This window comes from Aulonocara stuartgranti, assembly GCF_965226115.1.
Source record: "Aulonocara stuartgranti genome assembly, chromosome: 1".
Taxonomy (NCBI): domain Eukaryota; kingdom Metazoa; phylum Chordata; class Actinopteri; order Cichliformes; family Cichlidae; genus Aulonocara; species Aulonocara stuartgranti.
Window position 1 is genome coordinate 17,476,475 of NC_138939.1, and position 23,222 is coordinate 17,499,696.

A 23,222-nucleotide genomic window follows, 5' to 3' on the forward strand; every position below is an offset into this window, starting at 1 on the left:
AGCAGTGGTCCTAGAATGAAACCCTGGGGTACTCCTTTAGTTACTCTGGGGAAGCTATATGCGACTCCTTCTACCTGCACCTGAATAATTTTGAAAGGTTTCAAAATTATTCAGGCTTTGACACAGGCTTCGCAGGAAGCCTGTGTCAAAGCCTTTGACTAAATCAGTAAAAAGGATTGCACAGTGTTGCATGTTACATAATGAAAACAAGCAAAGACATTATATTTTTAAGGCTGCTAAAGATATTTTGTAATTTTCCCTGAAACCTGATGATTTATCAAAAGGAAGTCTTTTAGTTGTTCACTAAGATGAATTTCAAGCTCCCTAACAAAGTGTAGAAAGATTAAAAAGATATGTAACTAGCAGAGAAATAGTATCATCTACTAGCCGTACAAAGAAATATCAGGGCCTGCTAATGTTCTAGGATCTATACAGGGAGTGCAGAATTATTAGGCAACAACCATGTTCTCAATGAACCCAAAAAACTCATTAATATCAAAGCTGAATGTTTTTGGAAGTAGTTTTTAGTTTGTTTTTAGTTTTAGCTATTTTAGGGGGATATCTGTGCAGGTGACTATTACTGTGCATAATTATTAGGCAACTTAACAAAAAACAAGTATATACCCATTTCAATTATTTGTTTTTACCAGTGAAACCAATATAACATCTCCACATTCACAAATATACATTTCTGACATTCAAAAACAAAACAAAAACAAATCAGCGACCAATATAGCCACCTTTCTTTGCAAGGACACTCAAAAGCCTGCCATCCATGGATTCTGTCAGTGTTTTTATCTGTTCACCATCAACATTGCGTGCAGCAGCAACCACAGCCTCCCAGACACTGTTCAGAGAGGTGTACTGTTTTCCCTCCTTGTAAATCTCACATTTGATGATGGACCACAGGTTCTCAATGGGGTTCAGATCAGGTGAACAAGGTGGCCATGTCATTAGTTTTTCTTCTTTTATACCCTTTCTTGTGGAGTACTTGGACGCGTGTGATGGAGCATTGTCCTGCATGAAAATCATGTTTTTCTTGAAGGATGCAGACTTCTTCCTGTACCACTGCTTGAAGAAGGTGTCTTCCAGAAACTGGCAGTAGGACTGGGAGTTGAGCTTGACTCCATCCTCAACCCGAAAAGGCCCCACAAGCTCATCTTTGATGATACCAACCCAAACCAGTACTCCACCTCCACCTTGCTGGCGTCTGAGTCGGACTGGAGCTCCCTGCCCTTTACCAATCCAGCCACGGGCCCATCCATCTGGCCCATCAAGACTCACTCTCATTTCATCAGTCCATAAAACCTTAGAAAAACCAGTCGTGAGATGTTTCTTGGCCCAGTCTTGACGTTTCAGCTTGTGTGTCTTGTTCAGTGGTGGTCGTCTTTCAGCCTTTCTTACCTTGGCCATGTCTCTGAGTATTGCACACCCTGTTGACTATTTTGAATGAAACACTTGATTGTTCGATGATCACGCTTCAGAAGCTTTGCAATTTTGAGACTGCTGCATCCCTCTGCAAGATATCTCACTATTTTTGACTTTTCTGAGCCTGTCAAGTCCTTCTTTTGACCCATTTTGCCAAAGGAAAGGACGTTGCCTAATAATTATGCACACCTGATATAGGGTGTTGATGTCATTAGACCACACCCCTTCTCATTACAGAGATGCACATCACCTAATATGCTTAATTGGTAGTAGGCTTTCGAGCCTATACAGCTTGGAGTAAGACAACATGCATGAAGAGGATAATGTGGACAAAATACTCATTTGCCTAATAATTCTGCACTCCCTGTAAGTCTGAGGGATATTAATATCAAGGGCTTACTATTGATGCACTCTTTTCAGAGGACAACACACAGAAACGTTATCACTATTCACGCTTGTGCTCACAACTCAGGAATGTATGTATTACATATTTATACAAATACAAGTTTGTAGTTTCACCATGTTGCAAGGCCTCTTCATTGTGGGTATGCATTTCCTGCATGCCAGATATGTAAAAGAAAATAGTAAGTTTTGATCCCCAAGGCAGCTGCTAGCCTTTCTGAAAGCTCTAAAGAATTTAAAGGCTGAGAAGTATTTCACATTTTAAATCAGTTTAAGGTGATGTACATTTGTTTCCTAGTTGCTGCTTCTGGTCTGAGATACAACTAATTACTAAAGTTACTCAACTGAGGTGCACATCAGTTTCATCTGCATCCAGCCGATATCCATTATTGAATTAGGGTAACCTGGTCCCCTCCTCGTCTTCCCTCCCTCGCTTCTGATTCTTTTTTCCTTTTTTTTTTTTTTTTGTTATTGCATTACACCCCACACCCCACCTCCCTGCTTTATGTGGCCCAGTAATGAGACAGTGACAGATTACCCTAAACCATACTCCCTCTATGCTTCCACCCCATCCCACACACACACACACACACACACACACACACACACACACACACACACACACACACACACACACACACAAAGAGCAAGATAGAGGCTTGCAGAAGTTCAGTCTGTGTATGTGTGCGGGCGTTCAAGCTGTGTTTGAAGTGTGTAAATGTGCATGCTTAGGTGATAAGAATATGGACACAGTTAATATGGTACAGACTCAGTTTCTAATCCCATGTCAGACATTTAATAATAGGAATCACAGGGTACTACCACATAGTTGTGATCATCCAGCATTTTAGTTATGTGGTTAAGATAAGATAACCTTTATTAGTCCCATGCGTGGGAAATTTGTTTTGTTACAGCAGTGGACAGTACAAAGTTGCATAGAAAAATTGGAGAAAAACCACTAGAATAAGATATCAACAAGATACTGTACACAATAGAATAGAATAAAATAAAAATTGTAAAATAAAATAAAAATAGATTCTTAAAAATCTCAACAAATACTATCCTATAACATAAATATTATAGTAATTAGCAAAAACCTATCCTACGGGATTTTTTTCCCAGGACTGTAGTGCTTTCTCAAATCTTTCATTGCAAATTTAGTGGGACACAAAGGACACATTTTTGTAACTGAGTTATGTACAGACAGCATACATTGAACATGACACATGAACGAAATGCAGAGAACGTAACACTGCATTTGCAAAGGGACAAACAATATAAGAATCAGAAGAATTGGAGATTTATAATAAATGTTTTTGAAAAGCACATAGATGCTAATAATTGCTGCATGTGTGCTGATGTTTGTGCAAAGTGTCGCTCAGATTAGCCCACGCGTTAAGGCCGAGAAAGGGTACAGACATATATTCTGTACTTACACACTCTGTGATGATTGTGTATAGATATATACATGTTAGACTGACAAAAATACTGAATTGAATTATTAAAACTTTAAATTTTTTAATTTTAAATTAAAGTCTTGCATTGAAAATATGATTGAAGTAAATATAAGATAACTCTAAAATGTACAGTAAACTTCAAAATAACATAACTGAGCATTACATCCCTTCAAGCAAGCCACAAATTCAAGCTCAGTCCTGGCAGATCAGCTATCAGTGGCCTACAGGTGGTGCACATCTGCAAGCCATTTTGCATCCTGCCTCTAGCTCATCTCCTCCTTTCATCCAGTATCTAACTTAACCAAAGTCATATTTGTTGTCTCTGACATCAGCTATCTTCTGTGCTGGGGTCTTTCTGCTGATTTCCTCTGCCTCTGGCTTTGCATGTATGTACACAGAAGGGCAGGGAGGTACACTCATCCCACTGTATGCTTTTCACTCATACAAAAGAGTGGGGAGGTCCCAGAGCGGAGCTACACCACTAAATTTTCTGGATATAAAAATAACACTCTATTGACTATAGTGGCTCTGAGCTAAACATGTTTATTTATTGTTATAAATATACTTCTGTTCAGCATTTTTTTCCTGTGTGTGGTTAGGTTAAAACTTCTTTATATATTTTATATACTACTGAGTAGTTTAATCTACAGTAGTACAGAATACTCTTAATGTTTTAATTTTTCTAAATCAGCAGGTAGAGAGGTTTGCCAGTTTACGACCTAAATGTTGAAGTGTCATTTGTCAGGAAAAAATAGCTTCATGCTCTCTGCCTTTGAATGTGTTTTGCATATCACTGGGCGAATGAAGGGAACACTGTAAAGTTTGCGTTGCTGAAGATACGTGATTTGTTCTAGCAAAATGATATTCTTCAGAAAATAGAAAAATAAGAACTATATTTGTTTACTATAGTGTTAACTTTCAGAGTTGATATGTCACATGACTCTTTCTGTATGCTTGAGCATGCATTACACTATGTGTAATTTAGAGAGGAGGGGTCCAGTTTCTTGCGCTGTCCCTCACACGTGTGACTGGTCAAGGTTTTATATACAGCCTCCCGTCCCCGTGTTTCTCATTTCTTTTGTCTTTTTATTTCTTTGTAATGATTTCATGCCAGTCGGTCACCTTATTTGTTTGCTCCACGCATTTATTATGTGTTTAACGACATATACACACATACAGTTCTGGTGCTGGAGCGGTCTGCTCCGCCTCTGGCTTACTGTTGTCTCTTTGTCTCAGAGCACACATTCATTATCTAATCTTCCTCTATGTTTAATTTACAGCCTCGGCTGCTGCTGCCATATGCTCCTTTTGTCTCTGCCTGCTAGCACACTCTGTCGCACACAGTCTGTCTCACACACACACACACACACACACACACACACACACACACACACACACACACACACACACACACACACACAAACAAACAACTCTGTGTAGCTTTTCCTAAACCTCTATCATGAGGAAAAAATAAATAAAACAAACAAAAAAGAAAAAATGCCAAAGAGAACCTGCATGCACTCCCTTTAGCAACGCTTCTCAACCTACCTACAAGCTTGTGTCGACACAGACAGAGGCGTGTGTGTCTGATTATGCCTTAGTGTGTTTGTGTGCACTGTCAGATGTCCAGGCGTTCAGGCAGGGTTGCCTGAGGTGACAGATTAACCTGTTTGAGGTGAGAAACCTTTGTACTACACAGTATTATTACGTCTTTTCCATAAATAAGCCGTCTTCTTACACCCGCCGCTTCTTTTTGCCCTTTTCTGTAGCCTACCTTTATCTTTCATTGTCAGAATCCCATTGAAGTTGTGGCATTTTAATTTGGAGCAAGCTTCTCATTTTAGTACTTTTTTCTTCACTTTAACATTGAAATAAATTCTTATTTATCTGTGAAAAATGTTACTAGTTACTCATTACTATTAACTAGTTTCAGTTACTTAATAGAAGTATTATAAACTTGGAGTAAAGAGTAAAATTTTTCTCTAAGCTTGGGTTTGACGTGAAACATTTTAATGCTGACAGCGTTTTCACCACTCTTAACCAAACTAAATATAGCAGATATTTATTGAATATCCAGCACAGAACAGATTCTTACCTTATGACATGGCAATCCACCTTGGCATGGACGGCTGGTCACAAAATCAATACTCAAAATTTGATCACATACTGCTTATTGAATGAAGCCTGTCTAGAGACAGGTCCCTGTAGGCCGTCCTGTTTTTAATAGTGTTGGACTCGTATATGTACCAACTGCTTTGCTGACCCAACAGCATTCCTGCACTGCAGAAAGATGTATATTTGTTTATTGAAGGGAATACTTTCATATTTACCCTTTTTAAAATCACCCAACATTTTGAAGAATAACAGTAATTTGATTACATTTTTTCCTGCATCTGTAACTGATTATGGATATACTTAGTGTGAAATTAAATTTCATATGTAATTAGTTACTTCTCGGCACTGTCTGTGGGTAAGGCAGAGCCGAGTTTGCAGACTCTGTGCTCATCCAGGGGCAGCTAATGTAGTGTCAGTGTGAAATATAAATGGGCCAAGAGCAGCCATGCTGTAGATTAGCACTCCCAGGCCTTTTTACACAGTGACATTGTGTGAAGAGCCTCTATCCTTATTCATTTTCATGGCTCTGCAGTCCCGCTATTGACTCTAAGTGCAGCAATGCAACCACCTACTCTAGTGCATTTGGGAAATATAATGAGCTGCAGCAACAGGAATTTAAATACAGTGGAGTGGTGAGGGCAGGAGATGTGAGAGGATCACACAACTGTAGCGGGAGAATATGTTTCATGTTTGTTTTTTCTCAGGATCAAAATGAATTAAGGCATTGTTCTCCGCTCACTTTGTCTCAGCCACTGCAGTTTTTCTTCATATATAGCCTTCTTTCTTTCACAAGCTACTTCCCTTGCTGTCCTGGCCAGTAACCCATGTTTTGAAATGACGTATTCAAACAGTTAGACACTTTCAACAAGGGTGTGTATGTGAGAGAGACAGGGAGACAGAGAGTTTGTGGTTAGCAAGGCTTTCTCTCTGGCTCCAGAAGCCCTGGCCAAGTTAGCGGTGAGGTTTGGCTCATTTCTCTCACACAGTCTTCCACACACACACATGCACACATGCTGTCTCCTTCCTATACCTCTCTCTCTCTCTCTATTGCTGACCCATCCACATTAGTTTCCAGGGTGCCCAACCTCCATGATTTCCTGTCCCCCAGGAAGTAGATCACAGCTTATTTTAATAGTTGGTGTCCCAGGATGAACAGCACTGTGAGATTCATTTTTATGGTACCAAACTCTCTTTCTCTTTGTTTCCTTCTGGCAGACTTTCTTTTTCATTTTCTGCCACACTGATCACACATGTTCACACACTTACAAGAGCACACTATTACAGCCCCTTCCAGTTCTTAACGAGACATTGATTCAGAAAGGACTACAAGGAGTTTGAAGTGATCGATTGTTTTAGCCCACGGACGAAGAGAGGATGGAGAAAAAGAAATGGAGAGAGCTGACTGGGAGGTGCTATCTCGCAATATGATGGTGGCATAGGCCGTGCTGTGAGGCTATTAATGTGGCCTTAAAACACTCTAATGGACCAAGTGGGCAAAACAGGAGTATTGATAAAAAATTGACTGAGGAGAAGGATGGGGTGGGGGAAGCATCAAGGACTGAGATGGAAGCTGTGCAGCAATGTACAGAGTCTTGAAGTCTGTGTCAGTGTCTGTGCGTGTGTGTGGTTGGGATGTTATATGGTTCGGTTGTGGTCTGACTCTTGAGGCATGCATATGAGCCAGCTTTGAGTGTGTCTGTGTGAGTGTGTGTCACTGAAGATGTGCTGAGGATATTTTTGTGCTCACTTCCCTGCTGCCACACTGTCACTTTCATGAAAAAAATCTAAAAACTAAAAACAACGCTTCTCTATAACACTTATTATAAGATAAAAAAAGAAAAACATCATTGGGCGTTAACTCTGGTCACTGGGGAAAAATGTGTATTCCCTGAACAGTTGGAAACTGGATGCTAGAGGTTCCTGCCTGTTGGAAGGTGAAATTGGTCACAACAAGGGTGCTGGACAAAAGTATTGCTTTGGTTACTAGAAGATTGCTGCAGTTGCATGGAAGACGCTGTCTTATCTGTAGACCTTTGCCATTTGTTCGCCAAGCTGTAGTGAATCTTTAAATAGTGCCATGCAAACTGGAAAGGGATAACCTTTTGTTTTTGAAATGTGTAGGCTGCAGCGGTAAGGCATAACCTTTACTTTGAAGGCAAATGGTCTCCATTTCCAGTTGGTGTTGCACTTTTTGCAGATTCACTACTGCTTTGTGAGTAGTTTAGGAGTAGTTGCAGTTAAGTCAGCAAACTGCTGGCAAACACAACATGTGGTAATGGGGCTTTAGCAGCTGATTTCACAGTGACCTCCAGGAACATCCAGCAATGCCTCTCAACCAGTTGGGGAACATGTGCTTTTTATTTTATTTATTTATTTGTTTGTTTGTTTTCCATATACCCAGTGGTTGCCAGACGGTTTCTCACCAGCTTCCAGTGCTGTGTGATTGAACCCTAAGCATAACCATTAAGCACCTCAGTGTATCATTGAGTCTGAAAACCTCTTTGCTGGTGTGCCATTTTGCCACAGGTATCAGACATTCAGAATTATGTTACTCGTAATACAATCCATAATGTTCACCTTGACTAAGAGCTCATTGAATCTCATTGCGATTTAGGATAGGATTTTAAACTCTCAAAACTTATCACAGGGGCAAGTATTTTCTCAAAACTCCCAAAGTAAGGTGAGACTGCTTGTCATATTTAGGGTTGGGTTCTGACATTCGTGTGTAAGCTAACCACGTTATTAAATTAATGCACGTAAGGTGAACTAGCAAACACTGTTGTAGTTACATGCAGCTGTCTTCTTGTTTGATGGCAGATACTCCCTTCACCCTGGGCAAAAAGGCTAAAATGACCAAAGAAAAAGAGGGAAACAGCTAAACATGAGAGGTTTTTGGACAAAGTTTGTGTTTTTTCCATTAATTAAGCACTGCTTCCAGCCAAAGTGATACCATAAATCCCCTATAGCTGCAGAAAAGGCTAACATTGTTATCTTTTTACAAAAAAACAGCTGAACATGAGAGGTTTTTGGACCAATTTTGTGTTCTCCATTCTTTAAGCACCGGTTCGAGCACCGTTTAAGCACCGGCACAGTTTCAAAAGTACCGGTTTGGTACTGGTATCGGATAAAACCTAAACGTTACCCATCCCTAGTCATATTGGTCATTGCTCAAATAGTGAAGTAAACACAACTCTATAACCTTGACTTGGTGCTCTTAACTTGCTTCAAGGTTCTCATAAATGTCCCCGCTGAAGAAAATGCACTGCTTCAGCCCTGGAATACCAACAGAAGGATGTAGTATAAAGGAATTACATAATTTAAATGCAGACACAGAAGCAGTTTTTTCCCCCCTAAACTTTTCTGCAGGATGTCTCATCTTTTCCAATTCTTGCAGCAATCTTCCTCAGCTAGGAGGGTATTGTGGGAATCCTTTGCTCCAGCATCGATTCATTATAAAGATACCTATAGAGACTGACCTGGCAGACTCATGCCTTGGCCAGCTTACAAAAATTGGGATAGGCATGACAAAAAACAACACCCAAGAACACAGGGCACTGTCAGTAATGACCAGGATTGTGTGCTGTTATAATAGGGCATCTTAATTCTAAAGCAGTGGTTCTGTATCTAAGAGTTGTACTCCGTCCAATGGGTCGTATGATAAATAACATAATAGGAAAGGAAAAAAATGCACAAAAGAATTGCCAGGCTATATTTTTTTATGCTTTTCATCAAACTTTTTCAACCTCACAGTTTAAATTAAATCCTTCAGGATATGGAAATCATTACTGGAATTATTTAAAGAAAATCAAAGACATATAAAAATGGGGCAAGGCAAACCTCCTGAAATCAGTCTTTCTTTCTTCCTAGCTCTGTGTCGTGATTCCCACTATTGCTTACTTGACATCCTATCATAGTGAGAACACTGGTGAGCAAAGGGTTTAAAGGAAGCTTTTTTTTTTTTATGAGGAAACATAAAACACATGAAGCAGGCGCCATTTTAAAAGACATCACACTTCCCGAGACCGCCTGCAGAGAAAAACAGAGAAAGGGGGGGGGTTAGAATATTGTAATTGGGTTAGCAGCAGTGTACCGCACAGAGTCAAATAGAAAGAAAACACTACAATTTTTTTTGATGATTTTCTTTCGTCACCATCTGCCCCTGCCATCATTGCTTTATTACAAACATACAACAGTCTGTTTAGATATCTTAAATGTTAATTATGACTTGTATATATGACGTATATTATATAAAACTCTCTTCTGATCGGGATCCCTTACGCCTGTTTGTGTAGCAAGGAAATGTGTGTCATCATTCAGATTAATGTTCAAATTTGAGGCGATGTAATGGTGTGTGTAAATAATCTCTGCTGACTCTTTCACCCCACTGCTGAGTATTGAAAGACAGAGAACATGGGGACATATGGTATGAGGCCACATGATTGCAGTAGTGTTAGTGAAATGTGTTATCTCCTTATTGTGGTTTGGCTCTGCATTGCAGAAGCGGTTTAGACTTGGTGATTAGCTGTTAGGTGACGTTCCTCGGTGGAGCAGAAGCTGGCAGTCAGTAAGGCCCGAGGAGACAGAGTTCTGCCCAGGCCAGAGCCCTCCAACTGGCCTGAGGTTTGGAAACCACCTTACCATGGAGAGCTTCCACAGTTGCTGGTGCACATCTGGTCCTGAGGACTGCTGGCACTACAGATAGTGCGTGTATGCTTGTGTAATCGGCTGCACAGGGACAAATGTCCCTGTGAAAAGACTGTGAGATAAAATAAAACCTTTGAAGCTGCTCTTTTTATATGTGATATATAAAAAGACAGATGAACAAACCATGAGCATGTTTTGCTCAGATACTGAATGTTCTAATTGGAAACTATGTTGAAAAGTATAAATAACACTACAAAAACACCCAAAGAGTACTCTACTGATTTTAGTAGTGCATTGTTTTAACAGCACCAGACTCACAACTGAAAGTACGTCTGTCTTTACTGACAGATTTGTTTTGCTCTAAGATTTCTGTCTCATGCTAGTAGAGACTCATGTATCCTTGACACAGCACCTTCAGGCATAGATGACCTATAGAAGTCTGGATAGATCACGTGTTTCAAAGTATTACTTCTGAGACCAGTAAACAGATTTTGATGTTTCAGGCAGTAGGAAAGGCAGTTTGGGGGTAAACAAGGATCCTTCATATTGTATATTCTAAAGAAGAATGTAAGTTTCAATTTTTGAAAATATTTTTTCCACATTTTGGCCATGGGAATGTTAGCCTTGAGCGGAGACGGCAGTTTATTTTGGTTTATTTATAGCTTATTTGCTTTTTCAACACAGTCTTGTGGAATTTTGCAAAGGTCATGAAATTTAATCTAGTGATGCATGTTCATGGACATGCATTTTTCCTTTTTTTTTTTTTTTGTAAACATCCACATGGACAACAGCTGCCACAGACAGACCGTAGTTTGTGAAATATCTTTCATTCTGTTTGGTAAATACTTACAAAATTGGATTTAATCAATCATCATAGAGAATAGATTACATTTTCATGGCCATTTCACTTCTGCAGAGAGTCTGGGTTTTCCATTTCCTGTTGTCTGTAGAATAATCACTGCATATATTCTACATATGGAAAATGTTTAGACAAGGGATGAGATAATTTATCCATCAAGCTTTTGTGGTTTGACCAGGTGTTGATTCCATACAAGTAAGCTAGATGTAGAGGGGAGGGAGTTCATTTGACAAAATATAATATCTTTCTTTTTTTTTAAACTACATTCCTAAAACAGTGACTGGTAGACAGTACAGCAATTAATTGATGGCGACACAGGAAGCCCCAAAATATTGCCTGTTATGCTCACAGGCTAACTAATCAATGGGTTCTAAAGTTGTCTAATTACAGTACATAAATAGATACACAATTGCATGTTTAATGCTTACTTTAATGGACAAGAACTGCCATCATGTGAGTTTATTTTCTTAGAATATTTCAGTTGACGAACTGACACAGTGGTGGTGAGTGTTTAAGCATGTCCACAAACAGCCATACCTAAATCTCTTAACAGCTGTTAAATGTAAAACGCACACACACGCACACACATACACGCACGCGCACATCATGTTAAATGGCCTCTGTGTCCCATGCTGCCAGATGCTCACTGCTCTGCTACTACGTCTGTCTTGTTGCTAGGATACACACACATTCAGGGAGTAGCTCACCCCTTGTCGTACGCATTCTGTTTTTGCCCATACGTTGCCAAGGTGCTGCTAATTGTACACACACACACACACACACACACACACACACACACACACACACACACACACACACACACACACACACACATGCATAAACAGAGAATTTCATGTGTGTCTGAACTGTTTTGAATGAAGAAGCTTTACATGCTTTCTGTGAATATTACATCTTTTTTGTTAACTCATCCATCCTTGGTGTCAAATTCAAGTTTGAGAACCAGCTAGAAAGCAGCTTAAATGACTGTGTTACCACTTTAATTGATTTGGAATTGGCTACTCTTGTTTATTTGCAGTACAGTCCCTGAACAAGAGGGGGCAGGATTTAGAGTGCATTACTAGAGCACGAGCACCATTGGAGGGCGCTATCTGTCTATTTTCATTGCTATTATAGGGCAACATCACTTCATCCTTATCAGTGAGGATACCTCGACAGCAGCTCCTTCTGTCTTCTCCCTCTTTGCCTCACTGCTTGGCTCCTTCTGTGTTGTCTTTTTATCTCTTCCTAAGCCTGCCTCCCTGCTCATCCCCCCACCACCCCTTTTCCTCCCTGCCTCCCTCTTGGTTCCCTTCCTACCACTGCTTTTCATCCTCACCTACCTCCTCTTCTTCTCACTTCCCATGCCTGCCTTTCTGAGTCCCTTACATGGCTGCCAATTCTTGCCCTCTCGCCTTTTTCGCCTCCTTCTTTTCATTTCCTCTCTCAAATTCCCCCTCCTATCTCACCTTCCCACAGCTACAGTAGATGAGATCCCCCTTTATAGAGCCTCGCTTTCCTGCCTCCCTTCATCTCGTTCCCTCTCCCTCTCTGGCTCTCTCCCTCCCTGCATTCACCACTCTTGCCCCTCAGGGTTTTGTTCTGCCTTAATCAGAAGCTTAAGTGTTGCATTCTCACCCAGACAATGCCTGCCATTCAGTCTGGGTTTGTGTAAATAGGTGTGCCCTGTTAGTGTGCCAGCGGGCATGCAATGCCAGCCTCGCTGCGGTAGTGGTGATCACCAGTAGCCCCCAGCTACAGGAGGCACTGCTCCACATGCACACATTGACAAACATACACACAAACTAGCAACAGCGGGAGGTGGAAGAGAAGGAACTTGCTGATGGCTGCCTTTGAAGTGCTGCCATCCAACGGCATGGATGGCCAAAGCAACACACACAACACAGACAGTGCACTTGGTCAAATGGAGTGCAGGGAGAAGGATTCTTTTCATAATCAGCCATTTCTCCCCTCCATTTTGGCGTTTTGCTTTTCAGTTTATCTGCTTCTGACTTGTGGTCTTGACTTATTTGTTGGTCTGTGTCAAAAACAGCTCTGTGTCATGTTTGGTGATATAATAGCAGAATAGTGACTACAGGGTAATGCGTGTAGTGGCTGCAGGAGCCCAGCAGCCTGTTTCTTGGCCACCTGGCAAGCTCTTTATAGAAGGCAGTGTAGGCCTCTACCCAGCTGGATGCTGCTTGCTCTCAGACTGCTGTGTCAAATCCAGGGAGCCAGCTTCCTTCCAACACCAAACCATCTGTCTACATTCATGATGACACTCTACCTGCAGATGGAGCGAGAGAGACAAACAGTTTTTTTTTTTTTGGATGGATATACAAAGAAAGTCTTTGATGTTATGTGCGAGTAAATTGTGCATGTGTGCACCAAAGTGCAGTACGTGCACATCCACCTAACATTTTATTTTTTGTGGGTTTTTTATGTATGAACTTCAATCTTACACAGAGAAGGATATGGAGTGATAAAGGAGATTAAAGAGAAAAGGGTTGGCCGGACATATAAACATAGACTAGGCAGATGAAGTGAGCCCACACTCGCCCATGCTATCTATCCTCCTCAGATGGCCATTTGGGCTCGTTAATCTATCGCCTGGTAACAGAGACAGCCTATCAACAACAGCCACGCCCCTCTGCACATGCTCATAGAGAGGGGCTCATTTGGATCTTTGAAGGGAAAGCGCGCACACCACACTAAAATACACACAGAACCCCCCACGACACACGCATGCATGCACACACACATATAGAAAACTACCCACAAATCCTGGCCTGTCATTGCTCTCCATTGTTTGGCTGCGGTTGCTTTCTCCTGGTGTGACTGCCAGCAGATGGCTACCACTGAGCTGTCAGAGTCGGCCTGGGGCCCACACACAGACATGGGCGCGTACACACACACACACACACACACACACACACACACACACACAGAAACACTCATTCATACAAAGAAGGTCTTATTGCACACTGAACATATGCACTGAATGGTGCTAGTGTTGGCTGTATAACACTACTCTAGTCCTGCTTATACCTCAATTTATATACTACATATTTGGTCTCTTTTATTCTCTCTCTGTTTTTCACACACACTGGATCCTAATAGACTGTGGAGCCGCTCAGCTACAGGTGCCCCTCATGACCCCCTCTCTGTAATGACTGTGTAATCCCATAAGAGGGCCGCCTTTCGACATTAGCATGTGCAAAGGCCATTGTGTTTGTGTATGCCTGTGCATAAGTAACTGTTGTGAATCTTGCTCCTACCACCCATTTTTTTGCATCTTTGTGTGTACAAATTGTATGTATTTCTGTGTGTGTGTGTTTCTATGTGTGTGTGTGTGTGTGCAAGACTGTGTGTGTGTGTCACAGTGATTTGATACGTGTAGCAGCAGGTGTCAGGCCTAATGGAGCATGTCATCACAGAGTAAAAGCAGCTGCTCCTGCTCCGGGTCGTCAGGGGTCACCCAGAGGTGAAAGGTCAGGGTCGGGGTGAGAAGTCGGCTGCAGCTACATGACATTCCTCCGCTCGCTAATCGTAGCTCTGACGAATGGCTGCATAGTGGCAGCTGGTAGATAGGAGGCAGTGTGTGTGGCAGTGTCAGAGGAAGACACTGAGAGGAGGATGGAGAGAGAAGAGGGGAGGAGAAGATGAAAAGAGGAGAAAGGAGGATTGTGACTAATCTAACGCGCACACATCCGCACAGCCACGCAGAGCGAGTATTGACTGCACAGGCCTGTGATCCTGAAGGAGCAGTACATCAGAGAGGACAAGCTCAACAACACAGGCTTTTGTCAATGTCTAAAACTCCACACACATGCACAAAACCTTTACACATACCCAGCGGCGCACATGGATGCATTGTCACTCTCTCTTTCCTTCTCTCTTTCTCTCTGTCATATGCACACACACACACACGGTTTGTTGTGTCTGCAGAAAGCTGGAACTAATGACAGACTTTGTGTTGTGTGTGTGCTCACTCAGCTGCCCCCTGGACACACTTTACCCACCCAGCAGAAAACAGCCCTTTGTGTTTCTCTCTCTCTCTCTCTCTCCTTCTATCAGTATATCTCTCTCTATCTTGTTCTCGCTGTCTCCCTACTTTCTTCTCTCTCTGGAGAATAGAGTTGTTTTGCTGTGCTCTGCTGTATATATTACCTACTGTATATATTTTCTTGGCGCCTGACAACAGATATATGAGCACAGCAGTGGGTGTTTTTTTTTTGGCTGACACCAGCCATTCACATTTCCCAGTAAATGGTGCAATAAAGACTGCACATAAAAAAAGACATTTAAATGCTAACATGGTTAATATTGAACCTTAGATATGATGGGATAAATCACGGGTAGATAAATCGAATCACTGTGTTTTGTTCTTTTCTTTTTCCTTCTTTTCTTTTCTTTTTTTTTTTTACAACTTGTGCATACTTCACTTGACTGAAAACAGAGTGAAACTGATTTTACAACACTACTGAATGTGCTGACTGTTTCTCTGAGTCATAATTGCACCTTAAATGTAATTTAATATAACTGTTATACTTAAATTTTCCAGTGTTGCACAGTATATCATTTGACCAGCTGAGTCAGTTGTGGAGATGATTGTTCGCTTTCACAAGGTTTTTGCTTTATTTACATCTTATTTGAGGCATTTGTGCACATGTAACTAAAGAGTTCGTTTATTTTAGGAAGCTAGTTTTAGAGACCAGTTAATTTCTTGCTCTCTCAATGAGGTGTGCAATGATAACTTGTAGATCATTTCTTTACGTAGGCTGTTTTTGTTTTGTTTTTTAAAGTAGTGTCATTAGTCCACCCACATATGTGCATACCCCTTTACCACTGCTTCCAACCCTCCCTTTGATTTTTTAAGCCACAGTGAGCAGCCTATCTGTCACCATCAGTGTCTTTTTATAGACTTTATCTCTGTCTGATTTGTATCCTTGCAGCTTTGTTTTGCTTCATATCAAAATACCATCGAACACCAAAGGTTTCTATTCATAATGTCACAGTGCTGCCCAGAGGAGTGTTTTATATTGACCCAAGTGTCTGTCTTCATGTTGGCTTCTCTTGGTACCTGTATACAAGCAGAACAGGCAACTGCAGTATAGATGCGTTTCATGATGTGATTTTAAAGAACAGCCTGATCCAAAACGTATGTAGATAATGATCATGAGCCCATTGCCTGGTTTCTTAATTAAATTTATTCATATAATGATTACAAACTGCTTTTTTTCTGTCACACTTTCACTTAAAAATAGATTTTAACATAATTTTAAGTACTTTGTTTTCATGTAAACACAAGGGACCTGATTCTGATTCTGTACTAGATGAATGGAAATATGAGTTCCATGTGCGTTAACTGTGTATGTAGTTAAGCTACACTTTAAAAAAAATAAGTATACTGTCAAATGGTCAAGCTTGTTTTCAGTCCGACAGCCAACTGAAGTAGGAAGAAGCCAATCAATAGCACTTACCCTCTTCCTTCTAGAGATCCCAACAGATTTGAGAGAAGGATGCAGTCCTGCATTATGCCCAGCTGGGTGTGTGCATGCTTGCGTGTTGGCATATGAATGATATTTTGTTGTTAGAGCATTGTGACTGAGGCTGAAGAAAAATGGATTGCATTCATGTAGCATTTGATACATTAACTCAAGGACACACTGCATTGCCGTAAAGCAGCATTTCTCTTGATTTATTGACACCCATCTAGTTTGTTTTCAACCCACAGCTTGAGACCTAACTGCAGGTTTAACCTTTCTAAGCCTCAGTTCAAATAACTGAAATAGAAGTGCAATACTGTAACTTTGACTTTGAATTTTGGAGATAAACTATGAAGGGCAACAGGAGGGAGTAAAATAAACTATACATGCTTTTGTCTGTACCATATATGCAGTACTATAAGCACTAAATCTGAATGCTCCCCTGCTCCTGCTCAGCAGTGTAGTATGACTTGCCTTGAAGGGGGTGATACTGTGTATCCTACATGGGGGTCAATAAAGTGACACATTGTTATTGAGTCACTTGTACCCCTGCATCCTGCTCCTAGGGACAAATAGACCCAGGAAGCAACTGAATGCTTCCCTTCCGCTCTCCATCAGGAAACACATCTTTTACAACCATGACATCACTGACATTTGAAGGGCAGGGAGATAGTGAGGTCAGATCAGCACACACACACAAATCATCTGACCTACAGGATCTTATGGTCCTGGGGAGTTACTTTTACTTTATTTGTGCGCCATAAAGATGTAGTTTGGTTAAAGACATAATGCTGATTTAGTCTGGTGCTTAAGGTGTTTGCTGAGGACAGGAGACCAAGATCATACCTAACATCAGTTTTCAGGTTTGTGGTAATGACAGGATGACTTTGAACTGACCATGCAAGACGTGGTCTTGACATAGAGTCTTCTCATTTCACGGTTATTTGAATATCAGGCATATTTTTTTTATTATGCCACAAGATCAATGTTTTTATTAGTGTTTAAATACACTTACACACACTATCAAATATGAATTTATTTTACTTGGTGTGAGGCTTGATTCATTTGGGTTTGCTGTCCATCTGCCTTTAACTGACCCAGCCCTGACCTGTGTTTGGGCCCTGGGCCTCCTCGCGGCTACCGTATGGGCTTCTGTGCATTTTGCTTGTGTACATACGTGTGTGTGTGTGTGTGCACGTGCACGCGCGCATGTGAGGCTAACACAGGGCGGTAGGGTGTAATTTGAGCCCCAGGCTAGGACAGGACTGCTGCACAGTCCATCCAGGCAGAAAAAGCAAGACACGGGAGCCTCGGGGTGGTCAGAGAGAGAAGGAGAAAGAGAGAGAGGGTTGGACATCTGAAAGAGTAAGAAGTGGGAAAGCTGGAGAAAGAGAGAGAGTGAGAGAGAGTAATGGACAAAGAGTAGCCAAGCTCTTTTTAACTCAGTCTCCGTGGAAGAGAGATGTCAGTCTGTGTCAGTTCGCTCCACTAACCAGCCTGTAGCAGGAGAAACGGATCTCTCCCTCTCTCCATCACACATTCTTGTTTTCTCTCCCTCTCACTCCCTCCCACACTATCTCTATCTACTTTCTTCTCTCATATCTTTTGCTTATAGCTTATCTGCCTCAGTTGAGAAAAGCAGAAACACTCCACACCTCAGGGGAAAACAGCAAGACTAAGGAAAAGACCAAGCAGTGAACCAGTCGTCTCTAAAAGGCAGGCAATGTATAGTGCAGGTCTTCTCCTGATCACACTACGGGTGAATGAGGACGGGCCGCTCCAAATGCTGTAGACTAAAGCCCTGAAGGCAGGGCATGCTGCTGGCTCTGCTGCAGCGTTTCCTTCGGTGCTGTGAGGAGGGCAGCACACAGCTCTTCAAACACAGAAGGGATCAAGTCTTCAAATCCCCTGGAAATGTCAACCACGTTTGAGGAAATGTCAGTAGAGCTGAGAACACACGCAAACACACATCGAGCGGCGTGCGCACACACGCAGACACTCACGCCAAAAGCCACGGCAAGAAAGGCAATGTGATATAAAGCAGTCATGTCCCGTGGGTGAAATCAGCATCATCTCATCGTTTTCACAGATCTCAAGGGAGAATCGCTTTATGCAACTTAAAGGTGTTGATTCCCAAAAATGTTGAAGTTTTAATCCGTGGCATTTTCATATGAAATATTTCCTTTGCTCTAGAAAGTTTAACGATTCAACACAATTGTGATTTAACCGGTGATGCCAGGGTAATAAAGACAATAAGTGGAATTGTGTTTTTAGTCTAAAGAGCTTGGAAAGAAAAGCGACAGGACTTCTTTGAGTTTCATCCGAGAAGCTTCTTCAGTTACTTGAAAGTCTTTCAAAAGTCTGGATTCAGTATCAGTTATATCTTCATGTATTTGTAGATTAGCATGTCATGAGTAATTAAAAGAAAAAATGATGTTCACCCACTTTCTCTCTTACCCACACTATGTGATAATACCATTAATTTTATATCAAGCCACATCTAATGTCGATCCTCATACCTGATGCTTCAGGTGATCTCATCTGCAGCCACTGACATCATCCTGTGTTAGTATTGATCTCTCGTCATTCCCGCTGACTAACTTATTGACATCCTCAAGTGTATTTCCTGTCTAGACTGTCAGCAGTGCTTAAGGATGGCCCTGCACCCTGGTGACACACACACACAAATGTGCGCACACCAGCTTTGCTTATTGACGTATCCTTTTGGTCTCCCCCCCCCCAGTCCTCCTCCTTAATGAATCTGGAAGGTGCTGAACTGCAGATGTTGTGCAGGGTTTAAGTATTGATGGTGCGGACGTGACTAAAGTGCTTCTCGCCGAAGAGGCCTGAGTTAGCCCACAGTGAGTGTGGATGAGAGAGACAGAGAGTAATTATCAAAGGCTAAATGTCTTTTTGAGTGATGTGCACATGTGTTGCCTCATCACTCCCTGCGTCTCACTTAGAAGAAGTGATACAGACTCTAGAACAAGGTGAGTGGATGCGTGCAAGAGGTTGTGAACGCTGTTTAGAAGCTGACAGGTGATATGTAGGTTAAGACAGGCAGATAACTGCAGAGGTTGTGGCTCTCTTGACTGAAAAGCCTTTTTCTCTAAGACAGTAATAGAGGCACACAAGCATGCACACTTTTCTACATGTAAGCCTGCGTACCCTCTGGACTGTTTATCTTTAGCTGCCTATCAAGATCTGCTCTCAGCTACTAATGTCTTGTGATCCTTGGAGGGCGTACTATACTTCACACTGCAAGTGATTTGTGCTGGCAGGCTCTCTCCATGTCCTGTGACATCATCCATTACTAACACCCTCCTTACCGATTAGAGAGATAATGCTGAACTCTGGAATTAACCTCAATTAGTACTACCTCTGTAGATCTTTCTCATTTCACCTCCTGACTCCTGCTTTGCATCTTAAATGGCCTTGGTCTATTTCTGGTCTATTCAGAAAGCATATGTCAACATAAGTGTGCATGCACACTCAGGCACAGCTCTTCAAATGAAAGAGTGGTTATATAGCTTTAGATCAGTTTTATTTATGCGGGCACATTTTTCTTTCTTATTTTTGGCAATGCAGCATAAATGTGTGATTCAGATTTACTGTTTTAGTGATTGATGGAGTTGGCGAGGCACTAAGAGGTAGTTACTTGTAGTTTTTGTAAAAATAAATTAAGCTTTTGCTTGGGTTGGGTTGGATGTGCAATCAATTGTCTTCCTCTTAAATTTCCCATCATTTCAATTTGTGTGACACCTTGGGAACAAACAAAGACATGCGTCACAGAGAATTCCTTAGCCCTAGCTGCACTTTGCAGTTAATATGTATTAACAAATATCAGCATGCCAACACATTAAACGGATTAAGAACAAATCATGAATCGCTACATTATTTGCTAGTCATTGAGAAGGTAACACTTTGCTTAGCTTATAGCTGTGTATGAAAGCACTTCTGCTGCTGTCACAGGGTTATGTTGTGTCACCAAGACATTGTGAAAATATATAGCTTCCCAATATTTTGGGTCCAACTGAGCCATTTTAAGCCTTTGATGCCAACATCTAAATTAGCATCAATGAGTCCTGTTATCTTGGCTTTTTCTTTGAGGGTTGGATTTTTAAGTGCTGCTTCCTGCCATCCAGTTTAGCGGATGAGAAAAGAAACAATATCTGAGTAATTAAATTATGTAGGCTAATGTCCTTGACTAGATATAAAAGTTCATGCCCTGCTAGCTGCTTCTCTGTGCCCTTCTCCTTTCTTTTTTTATAGTTTTACATCCACTTTAGGGAGTTCATAAATAAGCCATTTACTTGTGCCTTTTAAACAAGAAAAAAAGACACCAAAGTGGCTGATGAAAGAGAGTGAGTGGCAGAAAAGGTTAGGAAACACGTGAGCATGTTTGTTGTGTGTGTTGTCTGGAGTAGAGTTAATCCACGGGCTCAGACATGACTATTTGCCTGCACTGTCCTCCCCCTTACTTTGCTTTTAAGGTGTGTAGAGCCTTAAAGCATACCCAACATGCCTGATGAAGAGGCTAAGATAAGATATAATAAAGCAGCAAAGAAGTCAAAATACCCAGTGACATTCTTGCAGGTTAGACAGGTGCACAAAAATACAATGGGATGAGAATCCTAATACCTCAGTGGCATATCCATAACCAAAAGTGCATAGGAGAGGTGAATCATTGGCTTGAACAAAGGGTGAATGTATTGTTAAGTGAGGTGTATTTGAAATGGTTTTTAACTGCTAGTGTGGCACAGGCAGCTGTCTGGGCCTGAAAAGAAGGCCCGTGGGCAGATTTGAGAGAAGCGGTTGAGCTAACAAAAAATCCCCTGACCAGTATGCGAATTTACATACAGGCCAACTGCCAAAGCACTTGTCAGTTTGTTGTGTCATATTTACCGTTTTGGGTTTGCCCACTCAACTTGTAACTGTAGGAGGAAGCATTGACGCACCTTGATGTTTCACAAACATCAACAAATGTCTGTGAATACATGCAGTCAGTCAGGCGAGCACACACACTTAAATAAAGGAGGAAAAAGAGACTCTAACTACTCCCCCCGGCTCCTCATGAGAAGTCATTAGGAATGTGTCTGTGTATTTTATTTTTAGCAGTGTGTGTTTAGGAGGGGTAGTGGAGTCTCGTCAGTCTTCAGGGCCCTCCTCTGCTCTGTCGCTCCGTGTCTCTGTCTCCAGCTGAGAGCTATGTATATTTCATAAGCCCAGGGTGCCTTTTTGTCTTAAGATGTGCTGCACCTCCCCTGCCTGTCTCTCTGCTACTCATCAATGGAGGGAGCCATCATGGTCTTTTTTTCTTTTCTTTTTTTTTTTTTAAAGTCTTTCCCACTCTTCTCTCTCACCTCGCTGACAGCCACCCTCTGCTTCTCCCTCTGCTTTTCATGGTCAGCTTGTCTCTCTGCTGATGTCTCATCCATCTTTCCTCTTTCAGCTGTGGAAGGGGGCAGAGTAGAGCACGTACAAACAGACTTGGTCTGTCAGGAAAAGTCTCCCTCTGTCTCGCTCTTTGATTCTGTCTGTCTGTCTCTCTGTTTTGTAGCTCTGTCACTTCAGGGAAGGGACATTTCTTCACCCAGAGCTGCATCCCCCTTCGGTTGTTGTCTTTTTATAGCAGAAATCTGAGTGCTGTGACAGCAGCTAAAAATGTTTGCAGTCAAAATAGATCTGCAGTTAATTGCTATATTTGCACCATCAATCTCTTGTTGTTGTTTAAAGTTTATTACAATACCAGTATTTCTGCTTTAGCCCTGATAAAGTAAGAACAAGTATGTTTTGCAAACATTTCCACAGCATCTCTCATATTGTGACTTTCACAGGAGGAGAATCTTTAAACTGAGTTGTTGTTGATGGTTATTCCAGGAAATGTATTTAGACTTAATAAACTCCTCTTATACCTCGGTACCCTAACAGTCTTTCTATGTTTCAGGGTAGTACTGTGATTGAGGCTGCAGCAGGAGCCAGTAAGGAAGTGGACGCAGGTTCGGGGCCCTCACAAACTACAGGTGACTACACTCCTCCTCGGCCACTGACCTTGGAGGCAGAAAGAGCAGACCGTCAGCTTTCCAGTGAGTATTGCAAAACCCACTTGTTCCACTGGTTTTATGCTTCCGTCTTCCCTATTTCCATCACTATTGCTTCTCTTTGTTGTTTTTCTGTTTTGCTTAAAACACTGAAGCCTTTTATTTGTCTTTTACGCACCAGGGATCTGTGATTCAAAGCATTTCACTTAACACTACTGTGATTTTACAGAGCTTACTGCACTATAAAGCAGTTCAATCGAATTTCCTTTTGCCATTCTCCAGCCATTAGCAGTATTATCTGACTGACTGATATGTTTAATATTGCATTTGTTGATCTTGTCTCTGTGTGTCTCCTGTGGCCAGAACTACTCGAGAGTCTGTCACTCAGAACATTCAGTAGTAAACACTCTGCAGCTAGAATGAACCACACCCTCGAAATATATACTCTTTACTTGGTAAGCAACTTATCTGTGCTTACTTTTTCCTGTGTGAGGTATCTGTGTGACCCTGCTATGTAGCAACACAGGAAGTGGTGAGACCCCCGGAGTGAATGAAATGAGATCTTTGGCAGTTCTGACACTCTAACCGAAAAGTGACAAAAATTACTTTTGACTTCCTCTCTTCGTGCTTGTCCCACCATGTACTCTTATACTTCTGCCTTTTTTACACTTTACAGCCCCATTTCACCTCATCCGTATACCAACAATACGTATCACCAAGCGTCATACATTAACGGCTTCTTTTCCATCGTGTCACATCACAAATATCTATCGATACAATCTGCCGAGTG

At 41.5% G+C, this 23,222-nt stretch overlaps 1 protein-coding gene across 3 annotated transcripts in view; it reads left to right on the forward strand.

Annotated features, from left to right (window-relative positions):
• gse1b (Gse1 coiled-coil protein b) overlaps nt 1-23,222 on the forward strand; it is a 170,704-nt gene that overhangs the window by 27,841 nt on the left and 119,641 nt on the right. For 2 of the 3 annotated variants that reach the window (XM_082541729.1, XM_082541730.1), the window contains exon 2: nt 22,339-22,477. In XM_082541729.1, the coding sequence (XP_082397855.1) occupies nt 22,339-22,477 (139 nt within the window). The remainder of the gene's footprint in view (nt 1-22,338; nt 22,478-23,222) is intronic. The other variant, XM_082541731.1, reaches the window with a different exon arrangement.